The 27,544-nt window shown below is 39.8% G+C and overlaps 1 protein-coding gene and 2 non-coding genes across 3 annotated transcripts; 2 read left to right on the plus strand and 1 right to left on the minus strand.

Moving 5' to 3' along the window:
* Positions 1-602: 602 nt before the first annotated feature.
* Positions 603-10,892, minus strand: dkk3b (dickkopf WNT signaling pathway inhibitor 3b). Its single transcript, XM_026366615.1, has 7 exons — positions 10,589-10,892; positions 9,800-9,925; positions 9,248-9,328; positions 4,997-5,089; positions 2,455-2,599; positions 1,773-1,923; positions 603-884 (listed from the first exon to the last, which is right to left on the minus strand). The coding sequence occupies exons 1-7, from the start codon at positions 10,781-10,783 to the stop codon at positions 860-862; spliced, it is 816 nt and encodes a 271-aa protein (XP_026222400.1). The 5' UTR covers positions 10,784-10,892; the 3' UTR covers positions 603-859.
* A 15,674-nt stretch (positions 10,893-26,566) lies between these two features.
* LOC113166508 lies at positions 26,567-26,673 on the plus strand. The gene has a single exon (XR_003299177.1). It is a non-coding gene; the product is annotated as a U6 spliceosomal RNA (small nuclear RNA).
* Positions 26,674-27,257: 584 nt separating this feature from the next.
* Positions 27,258-27,364, plus strand: LOC113166509. The gene has a single exon (XR_003299178.1). It is a non-coding gene; the product is annotated as a U6 spliceosomal RNA (small nuclear RNA).
* Positions 27,365-27,544: the final 180 nt, after the last annotated feature.

Raw genomic sequence — 27,544 nt, forward strand, 5'->3', positions numbered from 1 at the left:
TCCATCGAATCAAGAAATGATGCAAGACACTAGTATTCAGCAGGATGCATACTGTTCCCTCTACTTCATTCAACAGGTGTCCATGTGCTGGAGTTGATTGTGAGCAATCTCCACGGAAGTGCAGGGTCTCTGATTGAAGTATGCTTTGATTCCATTTTTTGCACGATCAGTTCAGGGTTTCAAACAGAGAGAAAAACCTATCTATTCAAAATATATGTTTGTAAAAAGAGACATTATCAATGTAAACCAAAGCATTTCAACAACTTCAGTTAGAAGTGAATTATTTTGCATTAAAGTGTGGACAGAGGCTTTAAGATGTTTTTCTGTGGAAAACCACTGAACATGAATCCAAAATCTGTTTTAGTATCCAAGTGAAAGACCTCTTTGTTTTTTGTTTTTTTTACAGTGTGTGTGTGTATAGAAAGAGAGAGATCTGTTTCAATGTGCACCATGATCATGAGGACGCCAGACTCATCCTGAATTCTTTCTTCAAACCTCCATTAATTTGCGTGGGTTACACTCCTAACACAAAAAACAAGCAAGAGTTTGCCCTCTAGTGGTAAAAGCTGTGTGTTGTCATGCTTCTTATGGTCCACTGAATGACCACACTTGTACTTTTTTTGGTTCTCAGTCACAACTAAAAACAAGTCTTTTATTTTCTTAATGATATCTAATGCACATTGGTAGTAAGGCATAAATAATACAGTGCAGGTCCTGCCCAGAAGCAACACCATCTACTTTAAAACTTGATCAGCAGGTGGACTGTTCTTTGGTGAATGATCAGAATGGATGTTAGTACAGCTTCTGGACAAAGATATGTATTTTAATATAAGTTCCTTGTGATTTCCCATCTAAAGCACTAGTCTCCACAAACAGATCCACGCCTGTAATAAAAAAAGAAAGACAGGACATATACGACAGGATGAAAAAGTTGGGTTGCAGTGTAAAATGATACAGAAACATAATTATATACACATTATTTAAACTAATAAATATGATTTTTTTTTTATTCTGCTCATTTTGAATTTGATGCATGAAAAACAAAAAAAGTTGGGACAGGGTCACTTTTACTACTATGTTGCATTTGGGAACTGAGGATTTCGCCGTTTGTGCAGAATCAGGTTTGGCATTGTGCAGTGTTTATGGTGCTTTTTATGTTGGGAAATTAACCGTAAATTGTGGAACTAACCCTGTTCTTACTTCTGAAAGACTCTCAAGATTCCCTTGGACGTTCTTTCTAAACCTGATTCAGATGCAAACCTGGTGCCAATTACCATACAGTACGTAGTTGTGAGAGGTTTCACCTCTCTTCTCTTCTTTAGCATGACACAGCTTTTCTAGTCTTTGCTGCCCCTGTACCAACTTTTTTTGGAATGTGTTGCTGGCATCAAATTCAAATGAGCATAAAAAAAAATCAATCTCTATATTTCAATATTAAATATCTATCTTTAATCTACTTCACATAATCAAAGATAGGTTTTACATTATTTGCAAATCACTACATTTACTCCTCATCTCTCATATTTTACACAGTGCTCTGACTTACATTACATTACAGTCATTTAGCAGACGCTTTTATCCAAAGCGACTTACAAGTCATTACAAGTTACAATGGTAGGCAGGGCAGCGTGAGGAGGTCTTGCCAAAGGACCCCTACTGGAGGTAGCCATAGCTGGGATTTGAACCCCAGTCTCCCACATGGGAGGCAGTGATGTTACCACTACACTAACCAGACTTTTTTGCAAACATTTTTGTGCAACGTTTTCTCTCACCCATGAGGCAGGCACTGAAGGTCATTAGCACAGGGGCAGTGGTCTCGGGGACCCTCCTGGTCCCAGGCCAGCATATCCATCAGCAGGTTTGGGTGGCTCAGACAGGGCTCACCCTTTTCTGGTTTAGGGTTACACACGGGAAATAACAGCTCTGGAGGATGTAGAAGACAGAAAAGTACGGCAAGTTCAACCTTTTCCCCCACACTTTGATGGGCCAGTTGTTAATATTAACTACCCAGTTCTTGTCATTACAACAGGAACTGGGTAAGAAGCTGGTTGATATCAGTTCACTTTGTCTTCCTGTACTCTGCTCTCAACCGAGATGGTATCTTTTAGGGATAGCTGAAAATGGACAGGGCAGGGAGGCCTGACGACTGAGTTTGGAAACCATTGAGTTAAAGCATTTCTTGGCCTGATGCTAGCAAAAGTCAGTAAGAATGTCTTTGTAGTTAGTACATATTGCAGAGGGTCAAGTCCACCAAATTCAGCTCAAACACACAGCAGCAACAAAATATATAAGTACAGAGGAGTCAATGCAACGCAAACTGAGAGAAACTGAGAGAAAATGGAATGGATTAAAGTACCAGAACCATCTTCACTGACAAACAAGACAGTCACAAACAATTGTGTTGTTTGTGTTTTTCCTAGGTCAGTCTCAGAGGATATCACTGCTAAAGCTCACCTCGTTGAAAGGCACAGCAGAGGTGGGGCCTGCAGTCGATCTGACCCTGACAGATAGTTCCCTCTGTTCCTTTGGTGGCATTGACTGTACACTGGCCCCACACACACATCTGATCTGAGCAGCACTCCTCATCCTTAGTGCAGGGCTAAGTGAGAACACATATTGAGAACAGTACATAAAGCACATCACATGAAGTCTGCTGCTACTTTCATAGTTCATGTATTTTTGAAACGTTGTGTATACTTTCATAGATCCTCTTTTTAGTATTTATTTATTTAGTATTAATTGGCACCATATATAGCATTTTAATACAGACATTTTTATAGGTTTGCATTGAGTTGAGACATCTTATTATAAATATATACAGGTTTATATTTTTTTAGATTAACAGCCTATTAACATAATAATGCCAATGGATTTTTCTAAAATAAAATATATGATGTATAATGACTGCAGCCACCACAGGCTGAGGCTTTGTGAGCAACAATAGGTCATAACCATCATCATCACCACTTTGTGTCAAACTTCAACAATGAATAGTCATATAGTTCAAAAAGAGAATTTGTCTATGCAAGATTGAGAAAAAAGTAATCAAAGGTGCATATATACAATGCCTATAAAAAGTATTCACCCTCCTTAGATGTTTCATCCTTTTATTGACATTATAAATCAGTCATGGTCTAGTTGGTGACTTTGACAATAAAAACACAGAAAAATACCACATTAATATCAAAGTGAAAACAGGTTTCTAAAAATATGTAAGGTGAATTCAGTGTCATTTAGTAGATCACAGCATGAAGTCTGTGTGGATAGGTCTCAGTTAGGCTTGTACATCTGAAATTTTTTGCAGTTTTTCTTTGCAAAACTGCTCAAGCTCTGTCAGGTTGTGTGGGGATCGGGTGCGAACAGCCCTTTTCAAAGCCATCCTCAAATTCTGTATTGGATTGAGGTTTGGGTTTTGACTTGACCACTCAAAAACATTCACCTTGTTGTCAGTAAACCAAGTCTGTGTAGCTTTCTCTGTATGCTTCAGGTCATTGTCTTGCTGGAAAACAAATCTTCTCCCAAAGATTGTCCTCCAGAATTGTCCTATATTTTGCCGCATTCATCTCACCCTCTACCTTAACAGGCCTTCCAGGGCCAGCCGCCAAGAAGCATCCCCACAGTCTTTGTCTTTGTGGTACTGTGCAGTGTTTGGTGTGCACCAAACATAGCATCTTGTCTGATGGCCAAAAAGAACCATTTTGGTCTTATCAGACCAAAGACCACTGGACCATGAAGTCTTTCAGATGGCTATTTGCGAACTGAAGTTGTAATTTACCATGAGTTTTCTTCAACAATGACTTTCTCCTTGTCACTTGTTTTGACTGGTGAAGAACCTGGACAGTTGTATGTACAGTCTCTCCTATCGCAGTTGCTGAAGCTTGTAACTCCCTCAGTTATTGGTGTGTTAGTGCCCATTTCACTAAATGTGGGACTACTAGCACCAAATATCTGGACCTCTGTTGGATTAGGTCAAAGGAGGGTGAATATTAATGCAAAAACCAATTTTACCTTTTATATTCTTATTTAATTGACATTACTGTGTAGAAACCTGTTTTCACTTTTTTTCTGAATTTGTTTTGTCAACGTCTCCAACTTTTATTGACCATAAAAAGTTTATAATGTCAATAAAAGAATGAAACATTCAAGGGACTGACGGATGTTCTACTAAAGGGTTCCCTCTCAGGTCTGTGGTGTCATGTGGCATCGGTGGATGGAACGAGACATGATGTCCCAGAGGTGCTTGATTGGATTCAGGTCTGGGGAATGGTCAGACCATATCATCAATGCCTTCATCATTTAGGAACTGTTGACACTCCTGCCACATAAGGGCCTAGCATTGTTATGCATCAGAAAGAACGGAATGCCTCCGCAGACCATCACTGACCCATCGCCAAACCGGTCATGCTGGAGGATGTTGCAGGCAGAAAAACATTCTCCACAGCGTTCTGACAGTTTGAGCAGAAAAATGCACATTAGTGGCCTGCTGGAGGTCATTTAGTAGGGCTCTGTCAGTGCCAGACTTCCTGGTAAGTCAGTGGAAGTTTCTGCATGACAATGCCAGGTCCCATTCTGAATGTGCTACAATCACATAGTTTCGTAGCCACTGAATGCATGTGGCAGTCTCCTATTGAAAATGTTGTATCCAACAGAAATGGCTTAACACTGAAATTCCTTGTAATTTGTAAATACAGTATATAAAGGTTCAAGCAAATAATAAAAAAAAAACTGAGATTTTAGTTTTTATTTGCATTTTAGGAAAAGTCAGCTTTTTTAGAAACAGGGTTTGGAACCTTTTACCCATAGGCAAAGGTGCTCTCTGAAACAAGTTTCGAACAACTAAAGTGGACTGTGCCACTGGAAGTAGGCAGTTTAATTTGTTTACAGCCATTATCTCATTCTAGGACATTTAATGTGACACCAAAAACGTAGCAGCTGAGTGCAGCTTTAACTGGACAAATAACCACATACTGTAAGACAACACTGACAGAATCCTCACCATATCTGTTGGTATGCAGGGGAGGCACTTGGAGTTGTCAATCTCATACAGGCAGTATTTGGAATCACCACAGTCTTCATCCACCATGCATTCCTGGGTAGAGAGAGTACAGCAGTTCCTTATGTTGTCAGTAACAGAGCATAAGTAAATCATAAGTAGGTTAAAGTTTAGACAAAAAAAACCACATTAATCTGAAACATGAGGTCATCTGATGTGTCATCCCACCAAGACACAGTCACCCAAATATAATTATGGTTTACAGTTTTCTGCATCACAAGAGAAAGAGCTGTATTCAGCTGCACCCCCACCTCATGAGGTTCTTAGTGTCTGATGGTTTCTGAAGTTGTCTCTCCATTGTGTGTGTGTTTGTGAGTCCATCGCCATGGAAACCGTGTGATAGATCAACAATTGAATAATACAAAAGGGCTAAATATGACAGTACTCTCATCTCCTTCCTCCATGCTTAATTGTATTTGCTAGGTTGTTGATAAAACATTTAATGGTTGAAATTATTGTAAATGGGAAAGTCTGATGAAGAAATGAAAGAAATGGACATCTGTAAGTCCTCTGTGATGTGATATCCCTCACTATTACACACAAATGTTTATATCTCTGAAACATTTTGTGCCATCGAACGTCACTGTAGCTGAGCTGGAAACACTTGTGTTTGTTTGGTCATGTATCTGCAGAAACATCACGTGTCATGCTACCAAATGGGTACACTGCAGAGGTGGATAATGTGTGAATCTTAGCATGGATTTTATTGTATGAGACTAAGTCGCCATCTTGGCCAGGTCTGACTTGAAAAAGGGCATCCTAACTTCAAGGGGATCACACTGCTTAAATAAAAAATAATAGTAAACCAATTATACCCCATCAAAATGTCTTGTAAGACTTTCTAGATTCACCCCTGTACACTGAAAACTGTATTTAGAAAAGAATAATAATTTAAGGGTGTATTTTTCCTATTTGTTTAGTTGGCCTTTTCTCGGGAGTTTTCTCAATGCTAATCAGATATTTGCAATTTTGAGCTTGACCCTTTTTCCAGTGGTCAGAGGAAACAGTGTCTGCCAAAAACAGCACCGACCCGCTGTGAACTCACCATTTAGACGTTTTTTATCTTTATCTTTGTGCATGCTGCCTTGGGGAAATCAGCATTCAAACAGAGCCAAGTCCCTGAACCAGCACGCCTTATTGAGGCTGACTGGACTGTGTCAAAGTCAGACAAGAGCCCGGCTGCAGAATCTGTTTGTCATTAAGCTTGGTAACTCAAAATGTCAGGCACTCAAGTGTGTAGGCTGCAATAGAAGCTGTTGTGTGTGTCTTTGAAAGGTATGCGCATGTACCTCCAATAGCAACACACACTAAATGGGATGACACATACAGTCTGACCACACCCATAGATGCACAGATGTGCACAGAACACGCACTGTCAAGCCAGATGAGGCCTGGATTTTCTCTTTTGTTCCTCTCGTGAACACCTCCTGGCTCTCGGTAAAAATTTCCTTTCCACTCACTCCCACCTCAAACTCAATTTCCTCCCCCTGTTAACATGCTCTTTTCTACATTTTCTGACTGCTTTTTTCCCCTCTGTGTTATATTCTTCCTTGTTGGAGCATTTGCTGTGAGATAAGATATTAATGAGGCAACAGAGACACCCTAGAAACTACAAAAAGAGACCATAACACCCTGCAATTATCTTAATAAGTGCCAGATGACTACAGCTGTTATTAGTCTCACAGGCCCTCTAGCAACTTAAACCTCTCTGGAAAAATATTTTCCACAAATGACTTTGCAGGGAAAAAAAGAACCTCAATATACAGTACGGTGGACTAGTAAATCCATCTAAGTATCTACGCCTGTGTAATTCCTGGTAAAGCTGCAGCTGGCAATGCGAAGCCATAAAACTCTTGTAAAATCAACAGACTAAGCTTAATCCATGTTTACATTAATGCAGTCCTACACAAACCACCACATAAAAGATACAAAGCCTTTATTTAGTAGGACGTACAGTGTTTGATAAAGGCTGACTGGTTTCAGACTCACCAGGTCTTCATCCAGGCTGAGACTGTGACAGAGACCGTTTGCACCTGGTGCTCTTTACAGGTAATACCCCCGAAAAACTGTAGCAAGTTTGACATCAAGTTCAAAGGTGGTAGAAGTATACAAATTCAATACTCAAGCAAAAGTACAAGTACTCACCTGAAAATATACTCAGTTCATGTTTACATGTAGTCAATTGGCTTTTATCCAAAGTACTAAGTATATGCTCTAATGTAGACTACTTAATGTAAAAAAGGTTCTCCACAACAACAAGTAGCTACAGGTCAAGATTAGTTCATCAAACTTTTACATATAGTATTTCATAAAAATACAGTATAAGATGATCGTGCTTAACCACATAATTAGAAGACATGTCTCATAAATGAACAGAACAAGTCATACTCATGCTTCTACAACAGGATTTATAGGCTACATTAATGTAATAGTAATCAGTTAAGAGGGGATTTGAGCTAAATGTGAGTATACATGTTTACATATTTTCCATATGTAAAGAGAAAAAACAAATGTATCCAACTGCTTAAAAGATCACATCCCACAGTAGACAGTGGACATGTCAAACGCTGATTGTGCCTGGTCGCTATTTTATTGAATAGTGTTGCTTTGGAAACAGCTTGGGTCCTGGGTAACTAACTTAACAGCAAACACTGCAATGGCCAGTGCCATTTATAAGGTCTATGGTGTGTTTGAAATAGTAACATAAGAATGAGTAAACCATCAAGTGGACTAACAAAGTGTAGAGATGGGAGATGGTGTCTACAGATTTACATTTTAACAGTCGCAATAATTTAAATTGACTGGACAATGCAGATACTGTATATTTACAGTACAGAGAACCTGTTGATCTGTATGTTGTAATTAGGATGCTTCTCTAAAGTTATCAGATAATAATCTCTTAAATATCAGATGCCAAATCATAATGACAACAACCTAATTGAATTTAATGGAAGAATATAGTTAATTGCTTTTTAAAATTCTGACTTTTCACTTCACAGTTATCTTGATGCTATCCTGGTCACCTAATCTACACGAGCTGTAATCTTGTTGTATTCTCCTGCTCCTCCACATGATGTGAAGTGAAAACAGATGACGTCATCTGGAGGAGTTTTCCAGATACAAGCAGAAAGTTATTTTAATGTAGAAAAGGCAGAGGGGAGTTTAATGTCTTTCATTTAATCGTACCCCCCAAACTAGAACCATAAGGAGGAAGTAAAAAATCAGCAAAGCCACCCTTTAAAGTTTCTATGACAGAAACAGAAAGTAGGAAAATGAGTTCAAAGTCCAACTTTGTCAGCTGAACGCTCTAGTAACTAAAGACAATAGTAACTACCAGACATCTTAATCTCATTAACATTTCAACCAAATGCATTCCAGATTTTAGCCTAAATGTGTTTTGATCTCAAAGGAAATCTCAGGAAAAATCTTGTTTGGGTTAATTTTATTGTAGCTTCCTAAATAAAAGTCATGTGAGACTGTATTTAGCGGGTGACAGTTTCTACAGCCACTTTAGAGGAGCAGGCCATACCCAGTCTGGCTTTCAGGCTTACTTGAGTCCTGGTTAGTTTTTCCAGCAGCAAATGCTATTAACATAACCACTTTCTGTCCAGTTGCCAGGAAAAGAAAAAGATCAAAACCACTATTGCCAAGTAAAATAGTAAAACAGGCGGCAAAAGTGAGCTCAGTTTGAGCTGGCTCCCTGATAAGTATAGGGTAAGCATGTTTGTTGCATGAGCTCATTCTTTATAAAACAAAACTGCTAGGACACGGAATATTTGCAAAAGTGGGGGATGTACAGTAAATACTAACGTGGGAAGACTACATTTTATGTAGTGCTCTGAAAAAAGCAGTTGATTATTAAAAAGAATAACATATGACTGATGCTGACTGGAATGTGATGAAACATGAGAACGTGATAGACATTGCATCACCACCATTTTAAGAGGAACATCTGATCTGAAACTGGGATTTTGTATTGTTGTCTGAAAACCAAACAGAGGTTTCCTCAGAGTGCTGAGTCAACAGGCCATCAGCTGGACTAGCAGGGCCAGACATTTTGTGTATTTCTATTCTTGCCAGAATCAGGATGAATTGAAACCAAATGACCAGGAAATGTATGAGTCAGAATGCATTAGTCCCATTAACCTGTAATTAATTATTCATAGACAGGGACGGGAAAAAAAAAATACTCACGTGATCCACACTGTTCCACTGACCAGAGATCTCCATATGGATTTGTGACAGATGAGTCTCTCCTGTTTTGTTATTTGTTTCCTATAAATTACAAAAAAGGATGACATAATGTTTCAGACCTGAATTGAAACATGAAGGCAATAATCATAGTATTTTTGTTAGCTGTTCATATGAGACAGAAAAAAATAATTTCCCCACAACACTGCAAGACATCACATAGGTATTTAGTAGAATCAACTTATCTTTTTGTGTTAGCCTAATGTGAATGTGTAAGGCTTATTCATTTTAATTCTACCTAAAGTTAAGAGGTTGCTAATCTCTGTGGGTTCTACCTGGTTAAAGAAACTTTCAATTGTTTAAGTTAGTTCAAATATCTGTAATGTCAACCTTATATATAAGTTTAAGGAGTTTGAGTATTAAAGTTTAAATTAAAAACATTTTAAAATAGGGAAGGCAGAAGGAAGTTGAATAGCAGTACTACAAATGTACCCCCCAGTCGAGGACCCTAAGAAGCAAGTTGAAAGCTTGTAAAGTTGCTTCTTTAACCCCTACCTTGTCCGTCCTATCTAGAACCTGAATGGCTCTGTCTCCATTCTTTACCAACTTGTTAGTCCTGTGGTGGTAGTTAGGACGCAGATCCATTGACGTTAAAGATGATTTCGCACTCTCAGTAGTTATCTGTTGGATTGAATAATAGGATACATGTGCAATCCATTCATAAACATTATACAGCATAAACTACAGCACATGGTGTTTCCATTCTGTTCACATATCAGATTTCCATGTGGGTGGGAAGTATGAATCCTCAAGGTGGCTGTAATGTGGATGGATTGTTGATACACACAGCATGGTAGAGGATCCATTTCTTGGATGAATTAGAGGGAAACTTAAAAATAGTTCACAAATGATCAAAAGCAGACACTGACTAAGACATCAGCTAAACTTCTAGGGAATAATAGTCTCTGTTGGTACAAAATACTGTATGTTGAGATGTTTTTTTATGATTACCTTCTCTTTTATTCCGCTCACTGGACACTGTCCACAGTGATCAACTACTATTATGATGAGGGCTATTAATAGTATTCAGACATAATGCAGGCCAGACAGAAAGCAGACATGGAAACTATGTGCAGTGCTTCAACACATATCTAAGCTGGAAAGTCCAAAAGAGGCTCACCAACGAAATAAATAAAGGTGAAATCTTCCTCCTCCCTACAGATTTTTGCCCCCTCTTGTAATAAAGCATAATATAAAGGCTACGTTTTATTAACGGGGCTCTCGATTATAGATATATTCTAAACAATACTACCTTTCTGTTAATGAATAAAATATGACGCAGACCTGGTCCACAGCCTCCTCCAGTATGTGCTGCGTATCCTCCATCAACTCCTCCACCTCTCGGAACATGTCGTTCAGGCTGAGCGGGCCGCGCTCCAGGGCGTCCCGTAGGATCACTGCCCCGCTCCGCGCACTGCCGCCGGTCACACACAACAAGCACAAAGTCAAAGATACCGACAGCAGCATGGTACCGGACATATTTCCTTCTCTTCCTCCTTTCTAGACGTTGCTGTGCGCGTGTGTGTGTGTCTGCCTACCGAGCAGCAGAGCAGTGTGACGCACCGAGGGCGCACAGCTGCACACTGCTGCGTTTTATTAGGAAAGTCTGAAGAGGGTGGTGGGAGCAGTTGGGTTATAGAGGAACGAATCAAGTTTAATGGTGTGGAAAAGGTTCATTTTGCATTAAGTGGAGTAAATGTTAAAATCAAACCGTCCGCCTTTTTAGACACAGAACTATGCACTGTTAAAAGAAAATAGTGAAAATGATCCATGGTTCTTTAGATGCTGGATGGAATTTCTCAAGGGAAGCTGAGACAAAAGTAAACTATAAAAACTGCACTGGCATGAACTCCAGTGGTGGAGGAAGCACAGATAGCTTCAACCTTATTGCAGCTTTTTACAATTTACTGAAGTAAATATGAATAAATCCATAATTATTTTGGGGTAAAGCACAATATCACAGACTGATATCAGATGTTTGGTCATTAGAATTTCACAGTTCTGTTTCTACCCATAAAGAAAAGCTCTGTACAGCACTGATTAATCAAATACATGTTCATAGTAGTAGTAAGTTATTGTGGTTTTGCAGTACTGCCCATTTTGGTTTATAAAATAAGGTTCCATTTTTTATTTTTTACTAACAAAGTATGAATTACAGTGGACACAGTGGTTACCACATGCCTAATAGTATGAATGACCCGAGTTAAAATCCACAGGTTAGCCAGGTGACTTCTGTGTGAAGTTTCCATGTTTTCTCTGGGTTTCTCTGGGTACACCAGCTTCCTCCCACCGTCCAAAGACAGTATTAGTTGATTGGTGACTCTAAATTGCCCATACTCCCATAGATGGGCTGTCTCTGTGCGATAGACATGCGACCTGTCTAGGTTGTACCCCGCCTCTTGCCCAGTGACATTTGGGATAGACTCCAGCACTCCTGTGACCCACTCCAGGACCAATGGTTGAGATGATGGATGAATTACAGTAGTTATCATAATGTGGTGAGTGGTACTTATATCTTAATCTTATTATCCCACCTCTGCACGCATTTGCTTTGGCATTGTTTCAATTAGATTCTGCAGTGTCATAACATTTATTCCACAGTTGCATTAATTTTTCATCAAGATCTTGTATTGATGGGAGATTCAGACTGCTACAAATCCCAAACATTCTCAATAGAGCTAAGGTCTGGACTCTGCCAATTCATGTGTAAAAATGATGTGTCATGGTACCTGAGCCACTCTTTCACAATTTGAGCCTGATGTCACGAATCCTGCCGAGTCCTGGTCCTGTTTGTGTTTTTTTGTTTTCTCTCTCTCTCTCTCTCTCTCTCTCTCTCTCTCTCTCTCTCTCTCTCTCTCACCTGGTCACGCTCCCCAGCCACTTCCTGCTATACCCAACACTCACTCTCCACTGTCCTCTGCCTTGATTACCTGATCCACTCCACTTGTGTCTCACTCTTCCATTACCTCTGCACTGATTATGGATCAGTTCCACCTGTGTTCACCCTCTTCTTTATAAGCTCCCTTCAGTCCTCAGTTCCTTGTTAGATTGTCAGTTCTGATGGCTACTGTCCAGCCATTTTCTTGCCTTGTTCCCAGCCTTGCATAGCTGTCCCTGTTCTACCTTGCCCTCACCCTCCTTTGCTTACGTTTGCTCCCTCACTCACCAGTCCTTGGGTAATGGTATTTGTACCTCAGCCACTGTAAGTTTTTGCCTGCCTCTCTAGAGTGATTTTGTGTTGTTAGGTATCTCTAGTTTAGGTTGTTACTTTGTGCCCCACTGTGCTTCAAGATGTTTTTTATTGTGACTTTGTTTTTGTGTTCAGCCCAGTTTCTTAAAAAATCCAACAACTGTAATTGAACAAGCACTAGGTGACAATGGAGAGGGAAAACTCCCTTTTAGAGGAAGAAACCTTAAGAAGAACCAGGCTGGTGGGAGGCCGTTTTCCTTGACCGGTTGGGGTAGAAAAGAATAGAAAGAGGATAGAGAAATGAACAAGAGTTACAGGTTTTGTTCAGAGATCTCTCTCTTTCACTCTCTGTCTCTCCCTTTATCTCTCTCTTTTAATAAATTAAAACCTACATGTCAACTGGACACTGGATTTTCCAACTCTGCATACAAACAAACCAAATTACCTCAATAGGCCTCCTTTCATTCCATCATCTCTAAGGCCCGTAGACACTCTTTTAGGTCTCTTTCTAACCTACCTACCTCTCCCCTTTGAGGCCAGTAGGGCCTATACTGCATATTCCTCCTTTCACGGGGTTCTTCCTCATACCTTTCTCTACATTGAATTTTACCATGGACGTCTGTTCTTCTGGGCTCTTTGACAACATCAAGACAAACAGCTGCGTGGAGCTTATATTGGAACTTTATATTGATTATTGTTCACTAGCTCATCATTATATTTTGTTTGAACAACTTGAAATCTTTATTTTGTGTCAGAAAATAAAAACTTCCAGACTTTTAGCTCACTTTGTTCAGTTTTGGCTGTATTTACCTCACAGTACAGATTTTTCCAATTCAGAATTTCCTGTCAGCCTGTTAACATTTATTCAGTCAGAACAAAGCCATTGTGACAACCCTTTGTAGTTCCTGTCTGGACTGTCTAACCATTTTGTCCCTCTCTTCCTGGGAATATGGTTCGTTTAGGAGTACTGAACACTGGAGTAGTACTACTGAAAGTACTGACAGAAGATTTGTTCACATGGACGCCTGAATGTGAGAGAAATCAAAAGATGAAATGATCCTGTTCATTACTTTTATGGACAGGATTTCTAGGCGCAGCCAGGGGCCGGAGGGAATCCGGTTTGGGGACCACAGGATCTCATCTCTGCTTTTTGCAGATGATGTTGTCCTCTTGGCCTCATCAGACCGGGATCTCCAGCAAGCACTGGGGTGGTTTGCAGCCGAGTGTGAAAGGGCTGGCATGAGAATCAGCACCTCCATGTCCGAGGCCATGGTTCTCACCGGGAAAAAGGTGGCTTGCACCCTCCAGGTTGGGGGGGAGATCCTCCCTCAAGTGGAGGAGTTTAAGTATCTTGGGGTCTTGTTCACAAGTGAGGGAAAAAGCGTGAGAGCGTGAGATTGACAGACGGATTGGTGCATCGGCAGCAGTAATGCGGTCGGTGTACCGGTCCGTCGTGGTGAAAAAGGAGCTGAGCCGAAAGGCAAAGCTCTCGATTTACCGGTCAGTCTACGTTCCCACCCTCACCTATGGTCATGAGCTTTGGGTCATGACTGAAAGGATAAGGTCGCGGATACAAGTGGCCGAGTGGCTGGGCGCACCCTTAGTGATAGGGTGAGGAGCTCAGTCACCCGGGAGGAGCTCGGAGTAGAGCCGCTGCTCCTCTGCATCGAGAGGGGCCAGTTGAGGTGGCTTGGGCATCTGTTTCGGACGCCTCGCGGGGGAGGTTTTCCGGTCCTGTCCCACCGGGCGGAGCCCACGGGGAAGACCCAGGACACTTTGGAGAGACTATGTCTCTTGGCTGGCCTGGGAACGCCTCGGTGTTCCCCCGGAAGAGCTCGAAGAGGTGTCTAGGGTGAGGGAAGTCTGGGCATCTCTGCTTAAACTGCTCCCCCCGCGACCCGGCCCCGCATAAGCGGTGGAAAATGGATGGATGGATGGATGGATGGACGTCTGAATGAATCAAAAGATGAAATGATGAATTAACAAAAACTTTTTAGTGTGCTGACAGTGTCTGAGACTGGACTGATTCCTCATCTCAGGAACAAGCAAAATTCCTCAGTAGTTTTTCTAATACAATGATATACTGAACTACAAAGGAAAGTGTAGAAATGTCTGAGGAGCTGATAGAAGACAAACTCTGTCCCAGCTTGTCCACAACAAAGATGAATTCAGACAACTTACATGACCTGACATTGACTCAGCATTAACATGTCATGATTGTTCCTCATGTTTCGAATCACAACAGCTCAACTGACACAGGTGTTGATGAAGAAGTTTCCTGTGTTGTACAGATCAGGGGAACTTTTCTCTCGATTATTGAAGTTCTGGATCTGCAAGGACAAGTCTTATACACTTTGTTTTATGTTTAACACAATGTTGTCGTTTTTGTCCCTCCAGAGGGCAGAGACTTTTTTTCATGAGATAATCACAGAAATAAAAAAAAGTATTATTTGATCCATTTAGTTTCAGACTGAACAACAGAAATGTTCTCTTTGTGTTTGGCTGCATCAACAACAACTGAGACAAACTGTTCAAGTTCTGAGGACTCAAAACTCTCAAATCTCCTAGTCTCCTGATCAAAGAAACTAGAGTTTATTACAGTATCTACATCCATTTCTAAGAAAAAAAAAACTTGTACGCACAGTTGAAGAACCCTACAGAAACATTCCTGCAGTCAGGGGCGGGTCTAGGATTTCATCCTTAGGGGGCGTAACCCACACTACTATGTAACATCACTTTTGATGTTAATCTCTGTTAGCGAGTTAATAGGGAATTCTATTATGTATTAGCATTGAGCTAATAGGCAGCATTGCACATTTTCATTGGTCCAAGAGTGGAACACTTAATAAGCAACATTAATTCACTTTCTTGATCTTGACCTGCAGCCAAAAACCCCATTTCTCTGTCATGCGGATCATACAGTAGTTTAACATGAGGTGTGCTAATCCAAATAATAGTTACTGATATGAAAGTGAAAATAAAAATATAAACACTACTTGATGGTTGATATGATGATAGCTTAACTTTAGTTTCATGTCTTTCTAGTCTTAAGCTCAGCTATTGGTAGAAACCTCAACTTCCTGCTGTTCCTGCAGATGCTCATGTTTACTGTGGGTTCATATGTTACACTGTAAAGTAGTTATTCTCGTGTCTGACTAAATGTAGGTACACATGTGGTCGTTGAGCATCTGATAGGTCGAAGCAGTTACCGATCAGACCTGTACTGGGTTTCTGACAGTTCTCTAACACCATGCTAAAACACACTGAGGTTCAGGGACAGATCAGTGGAGATCTTGCTAGTTCCTGGTTCTACTTTAAACTTTTACACCAAATATCTTCATCTAGAAACAGACTCAGTATTGAAAACATGACAGGTTATTAGATTAAAAGTTTTTCAGGTGTTTTGTGTCTTTGGAAATTGATTAATATATTGATAAATTCACATAACTGTGACAACAGATTTTTCTTTTCTCTGACAAACCTTGTTAAACATCTCATGATGATTTAGATCTTCTCTGAAGGTAGAAACCTGGAAAAATATTTTATTATTATTATTCTTAGAATTAGTTTAGGCCTCTTACTGTTATACGTCATGCCTAATACACACAAGCTGTAACAGTCCTTCATTCCTCAAGTCTTTTTTTACATATTAGTACTTTCAGTTTTTCTCTTAACTTTGTGCTCAGTTTAATCTACATTTATATTCTCTTTAAAAAAATATATTCTCCTGTTATTGACTTCAACGGTGGTCTGAATTGTTATTTTAGTGAGAAATATATCTCTCTTATTACTTGAAAAAGCTAGTTAGTTAGTTTCTCGTTTCTCCAAAACACAATTTTTTTTATTTATCATACTCAGAATTAGCCAGCCTGGACCTGTCGTGGACACAACAAAGGTGGGCTTGATTATAGCCCTGCCTTTAACACAGACTATTGACTATAATAGATCCAGAATAGAGCTCACTCAGCAGAGACACAGTGCAGCAAACTGTGAAACAGTAATAACACTCAGATAGAACAGGAAGGAAGCAGGCAGGGTACTTTCTCCTCCAACATTTGTGACACACAAACATTTTACAAAACTCTGAGTTCACCAAAGTCAGAAATGTGCCATAGTGCTATAAAAGATGAAATCAAGATTTTTATTTTATCTCCACTACCAAAAGGTAAACATGAGGTAGAGCTACAGTATGTGGGTTTATGTAGCTTAATAGAGTAGGATCATTTACATACAAGACCAGACACTGTATGCTAAAAAAAGGTCACAGCCAAGTTGCAAGAAGACTACAAGGACATTTTTTCCTGCATAAAACAGCTCAGTAAGTATAAGTTTTAAGTTTACCGATCCCTTAAAATAGGACGATTCTTGAACTGACAAAAACTGTTGGATGCAGGAGAATCAGAGGCATTACACAGTGTGTTAGCAGCACTCTGTGCAAGAAAATTGCTGTGCAAAAGCTTTTTGTGATTGTGAAATCTATCTCTGTGAACGATTCATACATTGATTAAAAAAAGTGTTTCTAGCTTTAAAATAAAAGTGCAAGAAAGACACAAGCAACCTACCTGAGACCAGGTAGATAGTGTCTACAAACTGAATGTTGTTATTTGTCTTCCTGGCACACAGTACAAAATGCAGCCATCTGCTGTGATGTTTCAAGATTCAAAAAAATTTATTAATCTTCTGGCAGTGATTATTCTAAAAAAATAAAATATCAACTTTATGTTTTATATTTAACTTTTATTTTACTGTGTCTTTGGTTACAGTTTGACTCAGACTCCTTAAATATATTCAACACCAACCAAAACTACAATTTGCAGATTGCACAAGTGACAAACAGCTAATGTCACAAACTGATGGTTTATTTTTCACTTTTTATGTTTATACTGACATAAAGCACACTCTGGGTGGACAGGTGACAAACCTTGTTAAACATGTTATTTGTCTTCCTGGCACACAGTACAAAATGCAGCCCTCTGCTGTGATGTTTCAAGATTCAAAAAACTTTATTAATCCCAGAGGGAAATTGTTCAGTTGTTCTCAACACAGACAGAAAGAAAGGGAACCACAACCAGGAAAGATCCACAACACAAATACAGAATAACATTAATACAGAAAACTCAATATATGTACAGAATATGTGAGATGAATAAAAATGGGTCAATAATTATTATCTAGAGTGGAATGATAACAGAAGTGCAGGCCGGATGGTGTTGAATGCACTGGAGAAAGGCTACAAGGCTTGTCCATGTAGATGTAGGTGCGATGGAGCCGATGTATGATGGCGTCTTCCACTCCAACTTGAGGTTGATAGGCAAACTGGAGGGGATCAAGTGAGGGTTTGACCAGAGGTCGGAGAGACTCCAGGCTCAGCCTCTCTAAACCCTCCTCACAGGAACTAAGCACGACTTTTTCCACCCAAGAGAACTCTCTCCAGATGCAGGCTGAGGTTGAAGATTTATTGAAGAACGCCACATAACTGGGGAGCACAGACTTTCGGCACCCTTGGGCTGACTCCATCTGGCCATGCAGCCTTTGTAAGGTGAGGCCTGTTCAGCTCTCTTCTCACTGAATTGGCCCACTACAGTCTCCTCAGTCACCTGGCTGCTAGGCTTGTAGCCAATGCTTGCTGCCGCCCTTTCTCCTGACCTGAATATCTTCGTTTTGTCATTTAGGATGGCTTTGATGTCTTGATTAACCCAGGTCTTGCTTTTTGGAAAGCAGCAAATACTTTTTGTGGGTACGTGGGTGTCCACACAGAAATTGATGTAATCAGTGATGCAGTCAGTCCATCAATGTCCACACCATTAGGTTCACAAAGTCTTCCAATCTGTATCTTCAAAGCGTCTCTGCGGGGCAACGTGTGCCCCCTCTGTCCACCTTTTTACTGTTTTAACGGTGGCAGGCTGCCTCTAAACCAAAGGTGAGTACTGTGGGAGAACAGTACCAGGTTGTGATTTGACTTTCCCAAAGCTGTAGGCATCTTTAACATTAGCATACATCAGGTCCAATGTCCCCTCCCCCCTGGTGGGACAGCTCAAAAACTGGGTAAAGGTAGGAAGTGTCTTGGTGAGGGTGGCATAATTTAAGTCTCCAGAGATCATAAAGAAGGCGTCAGGGTGTCTGATCTGCAGACTGGAGGTGACCGTGTGAATGACGTTACACGCAACAGCGGTGTTAGCGGATGGAGGAACGTAAGCGGTGATTAATATGGAGTTAGAAAACTCTCTGGGCAAATAATATGGACGGAGTCCCACAGCCAACAGTTCAATATCAGGTTTACAGCCCCCCTCCTCTCCTCTTACTGCTCTCCTCTCACCTCCTGTCCCAGCGCACGGTGCTGAAACCATCTATGTTACACTGGAGTCAGGAATACCATCATGCAGCCATGTCTCTGTGACATCAGACTGCACTCAGCAAAGAGTTTGTCCATCCTCAGCAGAGCTGTCAGTTCTTCTATTTTATTGTCCAGTGATCTCACATTGCCCATAATCAGAGAGGGGATCCCCTTGTTGTTCCAATAATGAATGCGTTTTCCATCGTTATATATAAAGTACACCAGAAGAATCTTTGAACCTCCCTGTGGATCTCCACATACTAGTATGATTGTAATGGTTCACACAACAAAAAGTGTTTTGACCTGCACCATGTTCTGCTCATGTTCTGTACAGACAGATACACTGGCAGGATCATCCAAAGCAGATCCACGATCAGGTTCAACATCAGAAACAAGAGAGAGATTCTAAAGATCACAGCTGCTGATTCAACTTTTAGAGGTTTTCAGACTATTATTTAATTTTTTATTGATCTTTTTGTCCTTCACTGCACCATCGCAGAAACAGGAACCTTGTCACAAGGGGCCCAAGTGTAAACACAAAAACATGCTGATTGGATAGAAAAATAAAGTTAGAAGAAGACTCAACACTGAAGAGCAGACAGGTAAATACAAACCCGCAGGCAGCAGAAACAAATCTTTAATTTAGCAAACAGAATGTAATGAGTAACCAGACCCAAAACAAGGTCCTACTTATAGTAGTAAAAATAAAACAAATGCAATACCATTAGTTACAGCTATGCCAGTAATTACACTATTACTACTGATTCTATTGAAGCAGTAGTAATACTGTACTAATAACAGGTTAAGAATAACAGATTACTAGTTACAGCAACTATATGAATAGCAGGAGTTACCGTAATACTGGGAGCTCAGGTAATGTTGAATTAGTGGTAGTAAAATGTTATGTTGTATACCAGCATTGAAATTTTTATTTTGTATTGTATTTTGTTGTTCATGTTAGTACTCTCAGTTTGTTTCTAAACTTTGAATCTTTTTATTATAGCAAGAAAACTAACTCACTCATTACTGGTGAAAAAGCAGCAATGTCAGTTTCCCATGTCAATAAAACCCACTACTCATAATTTTCCAAAATAGCTGTTTTTGTTTGATTGTTTGCAGTTTCTCATTGTTTATCAATGGTCTCCACTCATAACTGTAATTAAATAAAAAGTTCTGGTTCAATTCAGACCCATGAGGGAACAAGGTAAAGCTTCCAACTTTCAGCATGCTTAACTAATAATTCATATCAAAGATTTTATGTAGAAACACAAAATGCCTCTCCAATTCAATACAATTCAATTTTATTTTTAGAGCGCTTTTTACAATTGACATTGTCACAAAGCAGCTTTACACAACCAAAGAACAGTACATGAACAGTGAATGTTTATGAATCATGAAATGAGATTGTCCCTGATGAGCAAGCCGAGGGCGACGGTGGCAAGAAAAACTCCCTGAGAAGGCAACAGGAAGAAACCTTGAGAGGAACCAGACTCAACAGGGAACCCATCCTCATATGGGTGATTACATGCTGTGTAGGCAGCAGGCACTTCAGTATAACAGTTAATGTCTTTAAGTTAATGTGGAGTCCAGTTAGTTAAATGCAGGCAGACTTGTTCCATTCCTGGACTATCGAGCATTGAGTCAAGACCTCCTAGAAACGGCTTCCGCCGTCCACCGAGGCCAAGACCGACTTCATAGTAGCGTGTGACCAACTCCAGTCTCCACACGCATCCCATAGGGCAAACGGTGGATCCAAGCGATCTCCAGCCAAAAGTTGGGCATCAGGACGAGTCAGACAGGTCCAGAGGGCAAAGGGTGGAGAGACAGAGTAGCTCAACACAGACACAGGAAGAGGGAAAAGAGAGAGGGAGAGAAAGAGAAGAAGGCAGTTAGTTATGATCACCTCTCCAGGAACAACAGTGAAAGTAGAAAACTATGGATCATAAAACAATAAGCATGAAAGAGGGAATAAAACCTGTGTCTTCATGTCCAGTCTAAGTAGAAGTACAAAATACTACTATTAATCTAATACTGCTCCTTACTCAAATTAGCCCTGTGATGCCAAACGTATCATATATGATACATGAGTCTTTGAGACCTCTGCAGCATCAGTGTGAGATTTATTATCTTGAAAAACCCAATGTATACAATCAGATACTTGCAATGCATAAATATTACACCAGGGGGCAGTATTTAATTAACCAGGGGCTTCCCAGTGATGCTGCCAGACAGAGATTTCAGGAAAGAGAAACAGAGGGTTTTTAAGGAAGAACTTCACCAGTTTTGAAAACGTTAAGGTAAGAAAAACATTTAAATTGTTACTGAAACATCAAAAGGAAAAGTTACTTGATTGTTGTAACGTGAAATAATTTAATATTTCATAATTTTTGTTTTAGTAAAACTGTGTTGAAAATGTGAGTATCAAATTTGATACTGATATTGATTGATTGATTGATATATTAGGTCATACAATATCAGTCAATTATCATTTTATTGCATTTCATGCATTATACATAAAATCAAGCAACATGAAGTCATTTTAGTTTCAAAGTTAGCTAATAAAAAATTTAAATTGCATAAATTTGGAGCAAAAGTTAAGCACATGCAACTTGTATGATGATGATGATGCCATGATTGCCATGGTACTTTTTCTAGTAACTTTTTGCTTACTGGTTTTCAATAAATTACACAGAAAATACACAGTAATCTTTTTTGTGTGGTCCTGTGTGTGTATTTTTAGATGGCAAGCAATTACAGTGTCGAAGAGGCTCTGAACATGGCTGGCTGGTAATGCTGGCGACATGGAGCAGCTAGGGGAAGATGATGAGGAGGAGGAATGGGCTCCTCCTGCAAGGATTAAGGAAAAATCCGATAGTAGTGATGATGAGGAAGATCCAGTCGCTTCAGAAGAGGACACAACAAATCCAAATGACTATCCTCTTATAAATCTACTACAATTGTAATGAAAAGAGCCCTTAGTCAAATGCCATTTTTATATCAATACAAAGGAAATATATGAATAATGAATTAAAACAGTAGTAAAGATGCAAGAGACATTGTCAAGTAAAACTTACAAATTTATCGTATGAAAACATCCAGTGGTAAAATAATAAACAATGGCCCAACAGAGTAAACAGTATTTTTCAGGATTGAAGAAATACATGAAATAGGTGTGCTACAAACATGATAGAGACTCAACACCAAATTCATAAAACAGATCAAAAATAGAGATTTTAAGAAGACTGACTTCCTGAACAGTCTCACATATAACCAGACATGAACATGTCAAGGAACTTAGTTTTATAAACCAGTATGGACATTTTGCCTAATTTGAAATAATGTAATTTAGTCACTAAAGTCAAGCCTGAGTGCTGCAACATATCTGTGAACATAGATTACGAATATACACACAAATATTGCGTAATGACAAGAGGAGGTAGTGTGAGGATGTTCAGGGGAATGCATTTAGCATTGCATATGAACACTTCTTATTATGTCCATGGCGAAGAAGTCACCTAATAGAATATTATAAATGTTTGAAATTCAGGGTAAGACTTATATGTATATGTATAAGGAAGATCAATTATGGCTCCACGTGTGTGTGCGTGAGAAATACAATCTATTATGTATTTGGCTTTTTTGCAGTACAGCTTTATACTTTGGTGTTCTGCTCTAAAGGAAGGCAATGTGAACCCTATTTCTAAAATAATTCAAGTAAATTGTCTCTTTCATTATCTTCTAATGTGCCCTGAATAGTTCTATAAACAGTTAACTGCTCACCATCGGACAAGACGTTATTGAAAAATGACATGAGCACTACATTATCCATTGAATCCACACCAGGGATACATGCCATAATAAAGCCTTTGACAATCTCACTAGGATCACACCATGGTCTGTGATTTCTTTTGCCTAAATCCTTCCCACAGCTTGCCACTGAGCCTTTAATTAGCCAGGTGTAAATCTTGGTGCCCGCTGTTTTTGCCTTCACATTGTTTTGGGAATTGCACCCAGAAAGCAGTGCACACTTCTCTTTAAACTCATTTTTGAACTCCATCTTTATTTCTATATTCCTTACCTTTTTGTCCATAAATGCCTTGAGAAAATCATCTACAATAATAGCTCAGTGTACATGTGCATACTTTTGTCAAGACAATTAAAGAGAAATCAGGCAGGTTTGGCTTGAAAGACACTTACTTCTGGGGGCTTTCAACTTTTCTCCTAAGAATTGTCCTCTGTCCACAAAACCTTTCATGCAAGATCACTTTTGCTATCTTCAGTTGGTGGCCCAATATGCACCTCTAAGTCCTCACACGCAACATAAACTTCATTTTGGCTGATGTCTGTCTCAATTATTGGAAGTTCACTCATCATGGTCAGCAATGCAGTACAGTATCTTGCAGGGAGTAACACTACATACTTAGGTCCTCTGTTGTATTTGTTGTGGTATGTTGGTTTCATGGTCCCAACTCTTCCTGCCTGTCTGACCTACATGTCAGAACTTTCTGGTCACAAAACACAGTCCGTCAAAGACCAGGCTTGGAGGGGACAGGTAGAGGGCGCTCTGACCAATATCGGAACCTGCCTGGGGACCCTGTTTATCACCATTCCAGGTTTGGGAGATAACTACCGCAAGTTGATGTCACGGGAGACGCCGGCTCCCAAGACTTCCGAACCAGTGTTCTCTCCTCCTCTCTCATGCGAACTGGCACTGAACAAAGCGCCACTCTACAATGGCAATCCAGAGAACTGTAGGCCCTTCCTCAAACAATGTACCATTTACTTCAGCCTTCAACCATCTGTTTTTGTTTCAGAGCAGGCCAAGGTGGCATTCGTCGTTTCTTTATTGACTGGACCCACGAGAGCATGGGCAACGGCCGAATGGAGTCCAGCTTCAGCCAACTGTTCATCCTATAAGAGTTTTTCAGAAGAACTGATAGGTGAAGAACTGATAAGGTTTTCCATCCCACCAAACCGGACAAAGAGGCCGCCATCAAGTTGTCCAAATTCAGGCAGGGGTCCTGAGTACTCAGTGGCGTTCACAACTCGGCCCTATTCACCCTTTTTTAAGCTTTTTAAGCTTTTTAAGATAAATCTTTTAACCAATCATAGTATTGTTGTGTCCTACTCTGAACCAGTTGAAGTAGGAACCATTACAATGCTAATGTTTACTGGAGAAGTGCAGGTGGTGGCTGAGCATGTAAATATTGTTAGATAAGATTGTTCTACCTAAGTAGAGTTTTGCAATGTACAAACACATACAGTACCCAAGGTGGCCTGTTTCAAAAGGATGCTGTCTAGTAGTGATCTCAGAAGATCAGGAAGTCTCTAAACCACTACAAAGGAAAACAAGATCAAATGCTTAGAGTGGCATTTAATAAACGGTTTCTGTTTCTCAGGTTTTTTATGTGTAATATGAGAATGGATAAATTAACATCCAGCTTTAGAAAACCATGACAGTGAGACAGAATGCAAAGAAATGTCTCCCATGAAAAAGGCCTACATATTGAGTAGGAGAATCAGTCCAAGGTGGTGTGAAATGAAAATACTAGAGCACAAGTATCTGTACATAACTACCATGTTTGTAATATGTAATGTATATATATTAATCACTGCTGTTACCTAGATCAACCCATTATTGTTCAAATATTTGCAGCTCTCAGACAAAGATTCAAGTAAATCCTCACTATTACTGCAATAAAATCATGAATTCAATCATCTCTTTCTAAAATCAACAGCTAAACCAACTGTGTTCTGTTGCAGGAGTTGACGTCTTTCTAGTCTTGGCAGAGAATATAGAATGTTTGAGTTACAGAATATTGAAGTGTTAAATATACTACATAATATGTTTCTTTAGAATGTTGACTTATGTTTCTAGAATGTTAAATTATCAGCATTAAAGAAAGCATGTTTGTAAACATCTTCAAAATATTCTTCATGCACAATGAGTTACAGCAGTAGGCTGTTCTAGACAGTTAAAATACAGTTGTACAATGTTGGGGTGAGGTTTTTCTAGAATTCTAGTTTCTACAATGTCAATTTCTTTTTTCTAGAATGTTCAAATATAGTCTGGGAATGTTGAAGTCAGGCTCTAGAATGTTTAAATATAAAGTTTGAATATTGATGTATTGTTCTAGATTGTTTTAGTTTAGACAAGGAATATTAAAGTAGAACGTTTAGAAATACCTTAAGAATGTTATCTAATGTTTCTAGAATGTTTAGGTAATATTCTAAAATGTTTAGATACCGTATTAAACTCTCCAGGACCAGCAGTATCAAAATGTTGCTGCAGCTCTAGCTTCTGATTGGCTGAACACACCTGATCCAGGTAATCAGCAGTGTGTAGGACAGAGATGGTAAGAAAACTAGCAGGATAGTGGCCCTTGAGGACCAGGATTGGACACCCCTGCTGTAGAATGTTTAAATACAGTCTTGGAATATTTAAGAAAGCCCCTACAATGAAAAAATATACTTTTAGAATGTTGAAATATGGTTGTATGATGTTGGATAATTATTTCTAGAATGTTTAAACAAGTTTTGAAATATTGTACTCAGGTTCTAAAATGTGTAAATACAGTATCGGAATGTTAATGATGTTCTCTAGAATGTTCAAGTATAATTTTCGAATGTTCATATGTTGTTCTAGAATGTTGAGTTAATGTCATAGAATATTTAAGTACGGTGTCGGAATATTAAATCAGGGTCGATATTGTAAAAATATATCTTTAGAACATGGACTACTGGTTCTAAAATGTTTAGCTAATATTCTAAAATGTTTAAATACTGTATATTACTGTTCAGTAAGGGCTAGAATATTTAAATTCACATGTTGGGGAAAGTTTATGAATGTTTAAATAAAGTCTGTATGTTGAAGTCACGCTCTAGGGTCTGAAAAAGTACCCTATGAATTTTGATATGTGGTTCTGTTATGTTAGGCTAATATTCTAGAATGTTTAAATACAGTCTTTGAATGTTGAAGTCACGCTCTAGAATTTTTAAATATTACCTTAAAAATGTTGATATGTGGTACTATAATGTTTAAGACGGGCTCAAGAATGTTTAATTATATTGTTGCAATGTTGACAGTTACAGCTAATATTTTAAAATAATTAAATACAGTATAAAAATATTGATGACGGGCTCTATAGTGTATAAGTATAACTTTACAATGTGCACTTATGGTGGTATGATGTTGAGTAAGAATTCTAGAATGTTTAAATATACCCTTGGAATGTTGACTTACTGAAAATCCCTTGAATAAGACATAATGCAGACGGCGCGCCTCGACGTACACCCGAGTGTCTAAGCGTGTAAGCTCTTCAGATGAACACAAAGTATTAAAGAGAGACTCTGGAACATGAGAAAAGAGTAACACAAGCGCTTCAGACTGGTTTCTAGGAGCACACAATCTCCTTACATTTGGAAAACCAGACTGGAGTTTGGCATTCAGAGGTGAAATGGCTGGCGTGTTACAGATCAATTGTCCTGCACAGACTTTGCAAAGAATACGTGGCTCTGTCAGTTACTGCAAGTCAGCCAGGTCGTGAAGCTGCTAAGCAGCCCCAGACCTCCCACAGTAGCTGAGAACGGCCTCCAGCTGCAACAACAACAACAGCTGGCCCTGTCCGATTTTATGCTAATCACTGCCAGTCTAGTAGCAGCAATTCGGGCTGCACCGCTGAAAAGGGATGGTTTTCTCAGAGGGGGTCTATAAGGCACCCATTGCCCGTCACTCAGTGTGCTTGCTCAGGCAGCACATATGATAAATTGGAATCGATACAGAGAAGATTAGCATGGCCCCTGCGCAAGGATGACACGCAAATTCGTGAAGCGTTTCCACATTTTAATGCGCTTGACTTGCCCCAAGAACTGTTCTCGGCATTCCGGGAAAACGGCATCCGGTTAAAGTCACCGGAACTCAATCCATTGTTTCCAAAGACTTTCCGTTTGAGTCAGACATAATGCAGACGGCGCGCCTCGACGTACACCCGAGTGTCTAAGCGTGTAAGCTCTTCAGATGAACACAAAGTATTAAAGAGAGACTCTGGAACATGAGAAAAGAGTAACACAAGCGCTTCAGACTGGTTTCTAGGAGCACACAATCTCCTTACATTTGGAAAACCAGACTGGAGTTTGGCATTCAGAGGTGAAATGGCTGGCGTGTTTCAGATCAATTGTCCTGCACAGACTTTGCAAAGAATACGTGGCTCTGTCAGTTACTGCAAGTCAGCCAGGTCCTGAAGCTGCTAAGCAGCCCCAGACCTCCCACAGTAGCTGAGAACGGCCTCCAGCTGCAACAACAACAGCTGGCCCTGCCCGATTTTATGCTAATCACTGCCAGTCTAGTAGCAGCAATTCGGGCTGCACCGCTGAAAAGGGATGGTTTTCTCAGAGGGGGTCTATAAGGCACCCATTGCCCGTGAGTCAGTGTGCTTGCTCAGGCAGCACATATGATAAATTGGAATCGATACAGAGAAGATTAGCATGGCCCCTGCGCAAGGATGACACGCAAATTCGTGAAGCGTTTCCACATTTTAATGCGCTTGACTTGCCCCAAGAACTGTTCTCGGCATTCCGGGAAAACGGCATCCGGTTAAAGTCACCGGAACTCAATCCATTGTTTCCAAAGACTTTCCGTTTGAGTCAGACATAATGCAGACGGCGCGCCTCGACGTACACCCGAGTGACTAAGCGTGTAAGCCCTTCAGATGAACAC

Source organism: Anabas testudineus, chromosome 6 (assembly GCF_900324465.2).
Source record: "Anabas testudineus chromosome 6, fAnaTes1.2, whole genome shotgun sequence".
NCBI classification, from domain to species: Eukaryota; Metazoa; Chordata; class Actinopteri; order Anabantiformes; family Anabantidae; genus Anabas; species Anabas testudineus.

Bases quoted from the DNA above. Each gene is read 5' to 3' on its own strand.
- dkk3b (XM_026366615.1), bottom strand. From the start codon at position 10,783: ATGTCCGGTACCATGCTGCTGTCGGTATCTTTGACTTTGTGCTTGTTG. The intron at 9,926-10,588 runs GTCTGCGTCATA...TCAATCCAACAG, and splicing joins TGGAGGAGGCTGTGGACCAG to ATAACTACTGAGAGTGCGAA. The intron at 9,329-9,799 runs GTAGGGGTTAAA...TGTAATTTATAG, and splicing joins TTCTAGATAGGACGGACAAG to GAAACAAATAACAAAACAGG.